Genomic DNA, 14,807 nt, shown 5'->3' on the forward strand with positions numbered 1-14,807 from the left:
AGAGCAAATATTTAACGGCTTTCTTGTATTGTATATTAATGTAGCAATGTAGGCTAATAATGCTTTGCTCACCCTTGTTGCTATATATGTACATATATTATATTACACCCCATACAAAATGAAGCTTTTTTTGCACCCGTAAGTAAATCGGAATATGTGCGACACTAGAACACAATTTTGGTAAATCAGCGTATTTGAGTTTTTACCAGCACGACAGAATTTTTTTAAATGGCTTGAAAGTAATTTATTTTATTTTTTTTAAATAGCTTTAAAGTATATGATAATGACATATGGGTATCAAATGATGAATAAGAAGAAAATTAAAAACTGTTTTGAAGGATGAAATTTGTGCGAATATCCTTAAAATTTGTATCCTTACAAATTTTTCAAAATTTTCACAAAAGCATGGGGCATAAAAATCATAAAAACTTGTGAATTTATTTTTCTCATCCAACTGTAATAACAACAGTGCTTTTTAACGGCAAAAATAATAAAAGCATTCAAAATGCTGCGTTACAAGCAACAGCAACTTATTCACGTCACCATGGCATTATTGCGCCCTTTTGTTTTGCCAAAATAAACAATCACCAATTCGTAGCTGACTACACTAGCTGACCGCAGCTGAACTCGAATTGTATAAAGGTTTAAAGTTTTAATAAAATAAATACAAATTCTAAATTTAAATAAAAAAACAAAATGGGCAAGAAGAGCAAAGCCAACAAATTGGCCAAAATGTCGGAGGAGGAACGGGCGCGTTATATGCAAATGCGCGCCGATATCGAGGAGGAGGCAAGACGCCGCAAGGTGCAACTGCTGTCACTCTTCATGAAGGTGCTGTGAAGTGAAATTTTCCCATATAATTATTACTCCATTTTCCTATAAACTTTATTTTTACACTCCATAGAATAAGCTGAAACGTGAGGAGGCTTTCTGTCGCCTAAATATGGCGAAAATCAATCAGGAATGGCGTTCGATACTTCGCCAAGTGAAAGTGCAAGAACTGCGCAAAGAAATCGAGGAACTGCAAAAATTCTTTCAAGAGCAGCTCGATCGCAAAGATCACATTATTAAGCGGCTTCTGAACGATATAGATATAGCTGAGGATATGTATTCGACACTGCAGCAATCGCATATGGAAATTGTTAATAAAATGATTGGTAGGATAAATTTAAAGGCATACACAAAATATATTTATACTTATACTTATACTTATACCTGTACCTATACCAACATTTGTATAGGCTTATTCAAAACATACCCTTATGAGGACGCCCACGAAATTTGGGAGAGGAGATTTTGTCAACCACAGAATATCCCTCGAACGCCTCCTATCCAAACGAGGACTTCGCGACCTTACACGTTCGTGCATTTTCCCATCGCTCGCTGAGTTGATGCAGAGCCCATCCTTCCAGGAGTAGAGCCCGGGTTGTCAAGGGGATCCCAATCCTCTCCTTTCGCGAGCCCATTGCCTCAACGGTCTCTTGTCTGGCCAACTCGTCGGATTCGCAGTTTCCAGCAATATCACTATGACCAGGCATCCAAATTATCCTTATGTCGAAGAATTCTGATGCATTCGAGAGAGAGACCAGGAATTCCCTGACCAGTTTCGAATGCACCATAATATAGCCAGGGGCCCAGTTGCCGCTTGGCTATCGTAGTAAATATTTACCTCCTTAACAGTTATTACGCAATTAAGTAGCCAGTCAGCTGCTTCTTTGATTGCGGCCACCTCTGCTTGGAACACACTGCAGTGATCCGGTAGCCTGAATTTAAGTTTGATGGGAAGTTTTTTGCATTTTTTATTCTGTAGAATGCTCCTCCTCCAACCCTACCATCCAACTTCGAGCCATCCATGAATAGGTTAACCAGGCCCTGTCCTCAAGTGTAGCCCCCCGGCCACTCCTCACTTGATGAAATATGGGTGGAGAAAGTTCCGCTTGGACTAAGCGAGGGCACACACTGATCCGTCAACGGGGGGATGAACTCAAAGTTTCTGAGTGCCCATATGTGAGATTGAGCTTATAGCCCAAGCCGCTGAGTCTGATTGCGGTACGTGCAGCGGCAATTCTGCCTGTCTATAGGTACCATATTTAGCATTACATTAAGCGCTAGAGTAGGAGTAGTTCGAAGCGCCACACTGGTTCCAATGAGTGCAGACTTTTGAACTCTCTCTAGCTTTTTAACTGATGTCAGCCTCTCCAGTGAGTTCCACCAGCTTGCGACTCAATATAACAAGATTGGCTTTATTATGGTATTATAGAGCCAAAATACATCGATAGGTGAGAGGTCCCATCTTTTGCCAATCGCGTCCTTGCATCCATACAAGGCGATTGTTGCCTTCCTTACTCGCTCCCCCATCGAGGGGAGTTGAGCTCTAGGTATTTTATATTTCCTCGTGAAAAGGACGAGCTCCGTTTTAAGAGGATTCACCGATAAGCCGCAGTGCGCTGCCCATCGAACAACTACGTTCAGATATCCCTGCACTAAATCGTACAGGGTCTCTACAGGCTTTCCTCTAACAATTAATGCTACATCATTCACGTGGGCAATCACCTTACAGCCCCTTCGCATCAGCTCCTCCAGCAAGTCATTGAAAACAATGATCCAAAGAAATGGTGAGAGAACACCGCCTTGCGGCGTGCCCCTGCTCACCTGCCGGCGGAGAGAGACGCCGCCCTCACGGCCGTTCTGTCGCTAAGCATTCTGTAGATAAACCTGGAAAGGTTGGCTCTAACCCAAGAATGTTATTAAAAGCCCCCCCAATGTCGAGGAAGCCGCCACCTGCGAGTTTTTTCTGATATAGAGGGTTCTTAATATCTTTAACAATTGTATGTAGAGCAAATTCTAGGTCAATCAGGCTCTCAATGGTTTTCAGCAAGAAAGATGAGAGACTGATTGGCCTAAAATCCTTAGGGGAGATATTTGAGCTCTTGCCAGCCTGGGGTATGAACGCAACCCTCACAGCCCTCCAAGATCGCGGTATATAGTGCAGTTTTAGTGATTCCTCGCCGCTCGTCGCCCAACGTGCCGATTCGTTCTTCAGGTATCCCAAGGGAGCTTAGTGGACAGGAGCTTTCGAGAGCCTTATTACAAGCAGAAGATAATCTATCGCTCCCTCTGAGAGAAATAAATTTTCCCTTGGTGCTTCGGGTAGAAGGTTCAGCAGATTCCCGTCGTATGCATATTAGTCCGTTCTCCTCAGATTCCTGTAGGACGGTCTTTTTGGACGGCTTTCAGTGAGAGAAAATTGAGTATACCTGTGATCCGAGAAGGAATGGGTGTTAAGCACCCTCCAATCAGAAATTCGGTATGACAGTGAGGAGGAGGCCAGAGTAAGATCCAGCACCTCTTCCCTGGTTGCAGTAATGAAAGTGGGGTTCCCTGTTGCAAATAAACAAATCTTCGGTTAAAATAAAATCAAAAAGTGGCTTACCTCTTGCATTTATGTTGGAACTACCCCAACAGGTATGATGGGAGTTTGCGTCCGTCCCTAAAATAACGCCGGTTTTCCTGCGTCTCGCTTCAGCCAGAGCTTCCCTCAGCATCATCAGAAGTGGCTCCACCTCGTCCTCATGCGCCATATAGGCCGACATCAGCCACAGCTTTCCGGCAGGGTCCTCTAGGCTCACAGTCACAACGTCTTCATTGCTAATATTAGACAAAATAAATGCATTAAGTTTCTTCCTGTTGAGCATACAATATCTTGGTTTACCTAACCCACTACATGTCATTAGTTTATATCTTTCCGTCCTAAGTCCAGAAATACCGCTGCTACTCACCCACGGCTCCTGCATCAGAAATATATCAGCTACACCTTGTTCAAGGTGGAGCAGTAGATTGGCGGACGCCGCCTTAGAGTGCTAAAAATTTATCTGAAGAATAATCATCTTAGATAATCCTCTCCAGCACCCCAAGGTCGGTGATCTCACTCTCCGAGGCCAGAAGCCTCTCCTCTTCCGCCTTGTCGAAGAATGACCCGACACACACACGACATGCATCACTAACGTTGTATGGATTTCTGGACACAACAGCTTGCTCGACAACTGCGCCGAGTAGACGAGATAGCATACTTTGAAATAAAACGGATCTAAAATAAAACGAACATAAAATTAAAGAAAGTTCTAAGTTAGAACTCTCCCTCTGTTGGTGTTACAATAGGCCCACCCGCCTTAGCTAGCACGTGTTTATTTATTTAAAGAACATTTTCATTAAAATTGTAATGTTTTAATTTTTTACTATTGTATAAAATTCTTTCTTTATAGGTCTTCAGCAGCAACGTATGCAATTCTTCAAGGAATCTTATGAACAAAATAAAACTACTGTACTAGAAGAATATGCAAAGGATTTGATTGATTTTCAACAAAAACGACAATGCGCCGTAGACGAATTGGAATGTGTTAAATATCAGCTGGAAGACGATAGTGATAAACGAGCAATGGAACGTGAGGAAAGACACTTGCAAAACTTAGATGATCTTAAGAGTGAGGTAGGAAAGAAAATCTCAATGTTTCTATTTGTATTTGCATGCACTTTTGTTCTTAATAAAAGCACAACGATATATTGCAAAGTTTTGACTATTTATTTATTTTTTATTTAACTTTTTTATCTTTCATACTAAAACAAAAATCATATAACTTAAAGATTCAAACTTTGTACAAAATTTTCAATAATTCAACGAAGTTCCTTAAAAATTTGAAACGCGTAGATGTGTTCTCAGCTTGAGCAGTGGAACACTAAGATGTTTTCCTAGCAATAGCATTACTTAGAGTAGTAGGAGAGTGCCAGACATATACAGCAGCAAGGGCGTTTACAACGAGTGCATCATTGAAAGCAATATTAGAAGAGTGCGAGACAACTTCAATAGCGACACTAGGAGATACTGAAGAGTTTGGGAGATCAGTGCTTTACTTACTGTTGTTTATCTTAACAGCGACAACAGTTGGCTTGGTTGATTTAGCGGTATACATATATTTATAAAACATTGAAATCTGAAACTAAAACATTTTTATGATTTTCACAACTTGCAAGATTTGCAGAGGCAATACTTTCCTGGTCACCAATTTAATTTTTCATTTCACCAATTTGGTCAAATATCACATCCCGCCCTTTTTTCTTTTGAAACGCCGATAATGAGTTTTTTTCGGGCTTAAATAGTAAATATGTCTATTCAACTTAAAAACTTCAAAGTCATAGTCATAGTTGAAAATCATAGTTGTAATAAGAAACCACTGCACATCACTTTAAACGAGTTATTCCGCGCAAAAAAATTGCGCATTTTCAGAAACAATATTAAGCAATAGAAGCAAACGAATTTACAGGAGCTAAATAAAAGCTTGGAGGATTAATTAATAGGTTTGGCCAATAACTATGGTGAAAAAAAAATTGCGAAGGAAATTTCGGCTACCACGTAACGGGGGGGATTCTCCAGCCGAGTCCTGCATGATCATTTCATATGTATAGCGTTTTTCAATAGGTGCGCTTCAACTTTTTTCCGATAGGGAGGGCGAACGACGCAATATTTTTTATTTTTCGCTTATCATTTGTAAACTTCATTAGTATACATTTCATCGTGGAATGCTACACACTTGAGCAACGATTGCAAATCGTGCAAATTTTTTATGAAAATAATCGTCCAGAAAAAAAATAATGATCCAGATTTTTTCCAAAAAATCATCTTCAGTGATGAAGCTCACTTTTGGCTCAATGGCTTTGTCAACAAGCAAAATATGCGTTACTGGGCAGAAAGCAATCCACACGTGATTCATGAGGCACCGTTGCATCCCGAAAAAATCACTGTTTTCGAGAACGATCGCCACGTTACTGTGAATGGAAATCGATACCGCGACATGATAAGGGATTATTTTTGATTTGTTGAAGAGTAAGTTCGATGAGCGCATTATTTCCAGAAATGGCCGCCGCGCTCGTGTGATTTGACGCCTCTAGACTATTTTCTTTGGGGTTATGTGAAGTCATTGGTCTACAGTAACAAGCCGGCGACGATTTGTGAGCTCAGAGCCAATATTGAACGCGAAATTGCTGGAATTTCGGCCGATTTATGCAAAAGAGTGGTCGAAAATTGGGTTCAACGATTGGACTTCGTAAAACGTGCACGCGGTGGTCATGCAATAGAAATCGAATTTCATACTTAAATGTATATGTTCAAACTCGATAATAAAAAAAAATTAGTTAAAAAAGTCAAACTGTTTGTGTTTTATCCAAAAACAAAGTTGAAGCGCTCTTACTGAAAAACGCTTTATTTATATTCCCACGCTCGTCCAATCCGTCGTTGTTCAGACGCCAACGAAATGACATTGTGTCAATTTTTCGTATATCACTAACATACTCTTAGTTTTTTCGTAAATAAACCGATTCATTACCCCTACTACGTCAGCTTAACTGATTCTATCAAATTCGCTAAGAGCCGGCTAATGGTTTTAATATTCGCACTGTAGCACAGCTGCAAGTATTTTATAATCATTCAACTATAGAGAGAATTATTATAATTTTTTATAATGTTCCTTTAACTGCAACGAATTTTGGTTTGTATTTAATATTCATATTACTCTACATTGATTTCCTATTAGTCTACAGTTCTTCTTCTTCTTAATTGGCGCGATAACCGCTTACGCGATTTTGGCCGAGATTAACAAAGCGCGCCAGTCGTTTCTCTCTCGTGCTAACCGGCGCCAATTGGACACACCAAGTGAAGCCAAGTCCTTCTCCACCTGATCTTTCCAACGCAGAGGAGGCCTTCCTCTTCCTCTGCTACCACCAGCTGGTACCGCATCGAATACTTTCAAAGCCGGAGCGTTTGTATCCATTCGGACGACATGACCCAGCCAACGAAGCCGCTGGATCTTAATTCGCTGCGCTATGTCTATGTCGTCGTAAAGCTCATACAGCTCATCGTTCCATCGTCTACGATATTCGCCATTGCCAACGTGCAAAGGTCCAAAAATCTTACGCAGAATCTTTCTCTCGAACACTCCAAGCGTCGCTTCATCGGATGTTGTCATCGTCCACGCTTCTGCGCCATACGTTAGGACGGGCATGATGAGAGTCTTGTAGAGTGTTAGTTTTGTTCGTCGAGAGAGGACTTTACTGCTCAATTGCCTACTTAGTCCAAAGTAGCACTTGTTGGCAAGAGAGATTCTATGTTGGATTTCAAGGCTGACATTGTTATCGGTGTTAATGCTGGTTCCTAAATAAACGAAGTCTTTTACAACCTCAAAATTATAACTGTCAACAGTGACGTGGGTGCCGATACGCGAGTGCGCCGACTGTTTGTTTGAAGACAGGAGGTACTTCGTTTTGTCCTCGTTCACCACCAAACCCATTCGCTTTGCCTCTTTATCCAGTTTGGAGAAGGCAGAACTAACAGCGCGGTTGTTAAGGCCGATGATGTCAATATCATCGGCATACGCCAGCAATTGTACGCTCTTATAAAAAATTGTGCCTGAGCGATTAAGTTCTGCGGCTCGTACGATGCTCTCCAACATCAGGTTAAAGAAGTCACACGACAGCGAGTCACCCTGTCTGAAACCTCGTTTGGTATCAAACGGCTCGGAGAGGTCCTTCCCAATTCTGACGGCGCTGCTGGTGTTGAGCAACGTCATCTTACATAGCCGTATTAGTTTTGCGGGGATACCAAATTCAGACATAGCGGCATACAGGTAACTCCTTTCCGTACTGTCGAATGCAGCTTTGAAGTCGACGAAAAGATGGTGTGTGTCGATTCTCCTTTCATGGGTCTTTTCCAGGATTTGGCGTATTGAGAATATTTGGTCAATGGTGGACTTTCCAGGTCTGAAGCCACACTGATAAGGTCCAATCAGTTGGTTGACGGTGGGCTTCAGCCTTTCACACAATACGCTCGCTAGAACCTTATAGGCGATATTTAGAAGACTAATCCCGCGGTAATTGGCACAAATTGCAGGATCGCCCTTCTTATGGATTGGGCAGAGCACACTTAAATTCCAATCGGCAGGCATGCTTTCATCCGACCATATTTTGCATAGGAGCTGATGCATGCACCTTACCAGCTCCTCGCCGCCATGTTTGAATAGCTCAGCCGGCAGTCCGTCGGCGCCCGCGGCTTTGTTGTTTTTTAGCCGTGATATTGCTATTCTCACCTCGTCATGGTCGGGTAACGGAACGACAATTCCGTCGTCAACGATTGGGGTATCGGGATCTTCACATTCTCTATGACATGCGCAGCTGTCACCGTTTAACAGGTTCGAGAAGTGTTCCCTCCATAATTTAAGATTGCTCTGTACGTCAGTCACCAGATCGCCGTCTTTGTTCTTACAGGAAAACGCCCCGGTCTTGAAACCTTCTGTAAGCCGCCGAACTTTCTGGTAAAATTTTCGGGCGTTGTTCCTGTTGGCCAGCATCTCAAGCTCCTCGCACTCACGTATTTCGGCCTCTCGTTTCTTCTGTCGGATAATACGTCTCTCTTCCTTTTTCAGCTCTCTGTAGCGATCCCACATGGCTCGCGTTGCGCCCGATCGCAGCGTGGCTCTATAGGCGGCATCCTTTCTTTCTGCGGCAGCATGACATTCCTCGTCGTACCAATTGTTTTTTCGGGCTCGCCGGAATCCGATTTCTTCTTCGGCGGCGGTACGTAGTGAACGAGAAATGTTGCTCCATTGCTCGCGCATGCCGGTTTGTTGGGCAGTGCTCTCCGAGAGCAGGAGTGAGAGTCGAGTGGCGAATCTTCTGGCTGTCTGTTGTGATTGCAGCTTTTCGATGTCGAACATTCTTTGCGTAGGTAGATGTACGTTTTTTGCTGCACAGAGGCGGGTGCGCAGCTTGGCTGCAACAAGGTAATGATCCGAGTCGATGTTGGGCCCTCGGATCGTACGTACATCTAATACACTAGAAGCGTGTCTTCCATCTATCACAACATGATCGATCTGGTTTCGCGTTTTTCGATCAGGAGACAGCCAGGTAGCTTGGTGTATCTTTTTATGCTGGAATCTGGTGCTGCAGACTACCATGTTTCGGGCCCCGGCGAAGTCGATCAGCCTCTGTCCGTTACCGGATGTTTCGTTGTGCAGGCTGAATTTTCCGACTGTGGGACCACCCTGGCGTTGAAGTCGCCAAGCACGATTTTTATGTCGTGGCGGGGGCAGCGCTCAGTCTACAGTTTATTATTGTTTTATTTAAAAAATTTTGGTTTTTGCCCTCGGATATATTACATTTTTCCAAACAAAAAATTCAATCTATGCTAATTTCTCCCACCCCTGCCGTAACCTACATAATCCCGGTACGTTACTACTACATAATGAAATACGCATACCACAGAGAGCAAACCCAAAGGGGGATGCGAATGTGGATCCTTTCTTTGAGCACACAACTTGCACAAAGACTGTGTATTTCTATGTGTTAGTTTCCTCATCATTCAAAACACGATAGTTTTTTAAGTTGCTAAATTCTTTTTATAGCTTTGAGGTGTACAAAAAGTCCTTGTGTTATAGTTCATATGCACACTTGCATATATGTGTACGTATATAATTTAATTAAAAACCATATTAAATTCCTGCCAGTCGTCACAATTCACCTTCGCATATTCACTCATACAATTTATGAGATCACGTGAGTAGTGACATTTGTCACGTCGACGCTGTGACTCCAAATAATGAAAGCAATCCTGTATTGTGTCTGTATAGAAATTGCGTAGCTCACGATCACGCATATCGCGCGTGAGCCCATATTGTACCTTATACCGATCCGGATAGTCGTCGGAGTTAAGCTGTAAGCACAAAATAGGTTTCTTTAAAACAAGACTTGCGCCAATTGCCTACCCACACGCACCATATTCATCTCCTCAAAGAAACAATGCACCACACAAGTGGCATCTGCAGTGTCGTTGTTGGAACTTTTGTTATTGTTGTTACTGTTTGAATTTCTCTGCCCATAACTCCTTTGGCTGTTACCACTACCACTACCGCTGCCATTTCCTCCACCACTGCCACCATTGCCATTTCCATTCTCATGGCGGCCCCCATTATTATTTCCACCTGCTGATGAAGCTGATGATACAGATCTGTTGCTATCTCCGCGATTATTTTGTTGACGTTCACGATTGCGTTGCTGCAGCGCATTCCGATTGCCTTGATCGCGTTCGTAATTCCCATTGTTGTAGTTATAATTGTTATTGTTGTATTTGTTGTTATAATTGTTATTATTGCTATTATAGCGATCGTTATCATCATCCTCATAATCATAGTTATAATCGTAGCTCGAATTGCTGTTATACTGCGCGCCGAAATTCGATTGGTGCAATGGTCCATAGTGTCGGTTATTGGAAGAACTCTTTGACCCGCCTTTGCTTGAATGCGCATTCTCGCCGATCTTGCCCATACAACTGCGCGTAATTCGTTTTAGTTCAACCTCAGAGGGACCATCGTCGGTGCGGCACTTCAATGCGTAGCAGGTGGAGACTAGGAGCAGCACTGAAATCCCAGTACGACAAAAATTAAAGACAAGCGATCGCTTCGACATGATGGCCTAACTTGTTGCTTTGAACCAAAATGCAAGCATTTGTGTACCTATTTATAGTAGCGACTTTGCCAGAATTATATAAAATATACACTCAATTTCACTTGATGATTGTCAATCAAAGCAGCATGCGATCGTTAATGCGACTACGATGAACATTTTTAGAGATATTCGTTGTATTGTGCTGCTGTCTGAAAATCACTGCCGTGAAGCAGATTTTTTTATACATACATAATTGTGTATAATAAATTAAATTTGCATTCTACTCATCCCCACTATCTTCACATCCCTCTTTCTCCCTCTTTCTCTCTCTCTCTTTCACACAGATGCAACTCTACATTGAAAATGTCACTCAAAGTGGTGAAACAAAACTCGAACGCCTCTGGCAGGAATATCAGGATGTGCTCGCTGGTTATATGCAGCACACCGAAAGCTTCTACACTGAGTACATGGATCTGAAGGAGCGCGATGAAGAGAGTACAAATCTCATACGCGATCATTGCCACGAAATCGAACGAGCCAGCGATCAATTGGCCCATCTTAAAATCGTCTATGCCGATACTGCAGATCAAAATGACACGAAAACAGTTTATTTCATTAAGATGAGAGATGATCTGCAGCGTCGTATGACGGAGTCCAAAGCCGAGTTCGAATCGGAACAGAAGGCTGATGAAGAGCGTTTCAAACTGATAAGCGTTGTGAGCTACAATACGCTGAAGGTATGTATTGTACAAGGTAGTATTTACCACTTCAGTGTGAGTGCATTTGAAAGCTGTGTTATCCGGTTTGCAGCAACTCAAAAGCATCGCCGCTGAGGGAGAGACGCTGTTGCAGTTGGCATTCGTTTGTCGCAAATATGAAACCGAAAGAGAGCAACTGATGCCTTTGGGCTTGCCACCACTTACGAAACCGATGTTCGAGGAGGCGCAGAGCCCTGAGGAAATGGAAGGGCTGAAGGGTTCAGATCAGCCGTCAAAGGATTTGGAAGAAGTGAGTTTATTTTTAAGATTGAGTTTTATTAATTGATACTTTTCTCATATTTCGTTTATCAGTAAGAAGCATCTAAGCATCCTAAGTGAAAAGCAGAAAAATAATAATCCGAAAACGGATTTTTCATGCCACTTCCGATATTTTTTTCAAATTCTCCACAAATTTCACTCCGAAAACTTTATTGAGCTCTCTGCAATAAATCGATTCTGCAAGACATGCAAAATAGTTTTTATTTTACTGGAAAGTTGTACATCCCCATCAGTATACCCGTTTTTCCATAATTATGCCCATTATCCAGTTAATTTCAAACTAGGGATGGATATAGATATAAATGAAAGGGTACTTCAAAAACAAAGGCGCTGTGATTTCAAATATCTTTTATAGCCCACTAATAAGTAAATCCCTAACTCAGATTTTCCAGGATGCTTTCAGCATCCCTCGTGAGTGGTAAGGGGTCCTTGATGGAGGAATCTCTAGCTCCTAGTTCAGCTCAACAGGAATTGAAGTGTTTTAATCTCAAAAATTTATAAGCAACCTCATCGTTCCTAATACGCAGCCGACGTAAATGATTAGGTAACCAGTGAGAAACCTTACTCAAGAATTGTATTTCCCTTCCATTAAACAGGTGGACAAATGGATTCACCTGCGCTGAGTTTATACTCTTACCTTTTAAACCTCTTACCTTTAAACGATAACCAGATAAGGTCACAGAATTGTTCCGTTATCAGTAAAATTACTGATAAACCACTTCTTGTTAGCCCGAGGACAGTTTCTGATATCTCTCATAATATCTCGAGAAATGCATTATGTTATAGCGATCCTCGGTAATCATTCGATTAGAGGAAATCCTTAGGAGTGCTTAACTCTCTGAAAATAAAACAAAACTTTTTCCAGCACAACTTTAAATTACTGTCACCTGAAAAACTTTAGCCCACTCACCACTTCAAGGAAGAGTTTGATCAATCTATACACCAAAGTAAGTATTTGGCATACAGATGGGGCCAGACATTTCCAGCCGATGCAGATTCCCCTATTCATTAAGGCAATAATCCAGCACATTTCCAACCATAAAATATTTTCGACTTATTACACAGAAATATCTCATTAGAGTATGATGATAGTTTTTTCGGCCATTTAAAGATAGGCTCTTTAAACTTTTCAGATTCACTTCTTCTACGACCTTTCGTCCTTTCATGGCTCATGAAGTTCTGAAAGACGTTTCCTTCTGCAGTTAATTGAAATATGTTCCTCGGGTTTCTATGAAAAATGTCATCTTTAGACGAGATTTAAGGTCATCATTTACATATTAGCTCTCAGGCGCCAACGGACGTATAAAGATTGATTAGAGTAGAGCATGCGCGACTTTTCCTGTCAAATATCACTTTGAAATAGTAGGCAACACAGCCTCTCGAGTAGCAGGACTTCTCGGATATATCTTCTATTAGATTTTAAGTAAAATGTTTGTTGCGATTTTGGTCGAGATACGGACCTAAATTTTGATGGATATTTTGAAGTTTAAGCTTTAGTGGGCTTGGTGAGGTTTCATCACGGATACTGAGTTTTTCAACTTTCCTTGAGCTTCTCTTGCAAAGAGGCGACGAAATGGAAAAAACATTCAAGTTATCTTCCTTTTGAAAACAAATGGGCTCGCTTACCATTTTTGCAAAACTATAATATTTCAGGACTTCGCCATATATGCATGAGTTTGTACATGATAACATTCAGGAGTGCCTGAGTTTGAGCTCCACCGTCGGCATGGAACCACAAATGATAGAAAAGGTTTTTTGTGATGACGGTTGCTTCTCGGCTGGTAATGGCAAACCTCCGAAAATGTTTATACTGTGAAGAAATTTCATAAAATAATGACCTGCCATTCGGATGCGGCATAATGCTGTAGATCTCTCCATTTGTGGAACAACGTCAAGGCACACCTCAGAAATTGCAAGAGAATCTCGGCCAAACACCTAACAAAGAATATGAGAATGTGCAAGAACATTTCTCTCTGAATTAAGTTTTTAATGCTCAGCAGTCCTTTTTGATCTCTCTTCATGCAGTCTGTATTCAATACAATCTGTATTTAACATACTTTAGGCCAAATTTGTCTAAGATGAACAAATCTATACACCAAAAGTTTAGAAATCCATCCTTAAATAGCTTCTAGCTTCTTAAACTTTGTATTAAATATTTTTTGTTTATCCCTGCTCTTAACTCTCCTATACAGAACACCTTCGTCAATTGGGTGTTGATGGAGAACTTTTGGCGTCGTGTCAACAATGCACGCGTTGATGTAGTCTGCATGAAGCGACAGAAGAAATCGCTCGAAGCCGAGAATGCCCAACTCAAAACTCAACTCCAGGAGTACCTCATCAATTTGAACATCAGCAATGGTTCTAATCTTCACATCAATGACTATCTCGCAAAACGACCTAGCAGCATGCGTGTGGATCGTGTGCAGCGGCTAACTAGCAGCGGCCAACGTCAATCGAAATGTCACAGTGCTACCGAGGCGCGCCGATTATCCGGCAATTTTCGTAGCAACATCGGCTATCGGCGACCCATCACCGCTTGCATTGAAGCGAATTTCACGAACACTGTGCGGACAGCGCGTTTGTTACGCGGCAAACCCAAGCTAGCGAAAATTGAATCATTCGTGCGCCTATAAAAAAATTGTTTTTTCACTTCCCTTTTTTGCTTGGAAGCAACTTTTCTAACTGGCATGACATTAATTGTGGCGGATGAAATGGATAATTAATTTCTTAGCTTTTAAGTTGTATGTTGTAATTTATGTGTATGTTTAAATTGCCATAAATCGTCGCGCGACAGTGCACAATAAAAAATAATAATAATATATTCAATCAGTAAGTTGTTATCCTTTTATATCCGTTCGGTGATATATAGTTGAATGCGAGCTGTCATAAATTTGGTGGCGATGATTTATTGAAATTGCGAAATTTTCCATTGAACGAGAGAGATTTGCGTATGAATGAGTCGTGAGGCGGAGCGTTTGTGGTTTTTTGTTATATTTGTTGCTAGGTAGGTGGCTGTACGACATTTATTGTTGTGATTTAGAATCAAAAATTTAATTCTACTAGGTACTGAGGTACCGAGCTGCAGAGGAGCAGAGTGCGAATGTAAATGCGAATGCGGTTGTTTATCTATGAGCTCCGACTATGTCTGGCGAGCCTATTATTGTCACACAGCTTTGCCCTGTTGCTGCGGCTAAAATGTCGCTCACATGCCGTGCCATTCAAAGTTATAAAACAAAAATTACTGACAACAAATCAATTTCAGCGCAACAGCAAAAGCAGTGCCAC

General features: G+C 41.6%; 2 protein-coding genes across 2 annotated transcripts; one reads left to right on the top strand and one right to left on the bottom strand.

Annotated features, from left to right (window-relative positions):
- Nucleotides 1-696: 696 nt before the first annotated feature.
- LOC128866553 (dynein regulatory complex subunit 2) lies at nt 697-14,266 on the top strand. The gene is made up of 6 exons (XM_054107378.1): nt 697-831; nt 905-1,157; nt 4,263-4,486; nt 10,830-11,222; nt 11,296-11,493; nt 13,715-14,266. The coding sequence occupies exons 1-6, from the start codon at nt 697-699 to the stop codon at nt 14,153-14,155; spliced, it is 1,644 nt and encodes a 547-aa protein (XP_053963353.1). The 3' UTR covers nt 14,156-14,266.
- Nucleotides 9,393-10,523, bottom strand: LOC128866554 (odorant-binding protein 59a). Its single transcript, XM_054107379.1, has 2 exons — nt 9,817-10,523; nt 9,393-9,754 (listed from the first exon to the last, which is right to left on the bottom strand). The coding sequence occupies exons 1-2, from the start codon at nt 10,504-10,506 to the stop codon at nt 9,518-9,520; spliced, it is 927 nt and encodes a 308-aa protein (XP_053963354.1). The 5' UTR covers nt 10,507-10,523; the 3' UTR covers nt 9,393-9,517.
- Nucleotides 14,267-14,807: the final 541 nt, after the last annotated feature.

Source organism: Anastrepha ludens, chromosome 6 (genome assembly GCF_028408465.1).
Source record: "Anastrepha ludens isolate Willacy chromosome 6, idAnaLude1.1, whole genome shotgun sequence".
Lineage (NCBI taxonomy): Eukaryota > Metazoa > Arthropoda > Insecta > Diptera > Tephritidae > Anastrepha > Anastrepha ludens.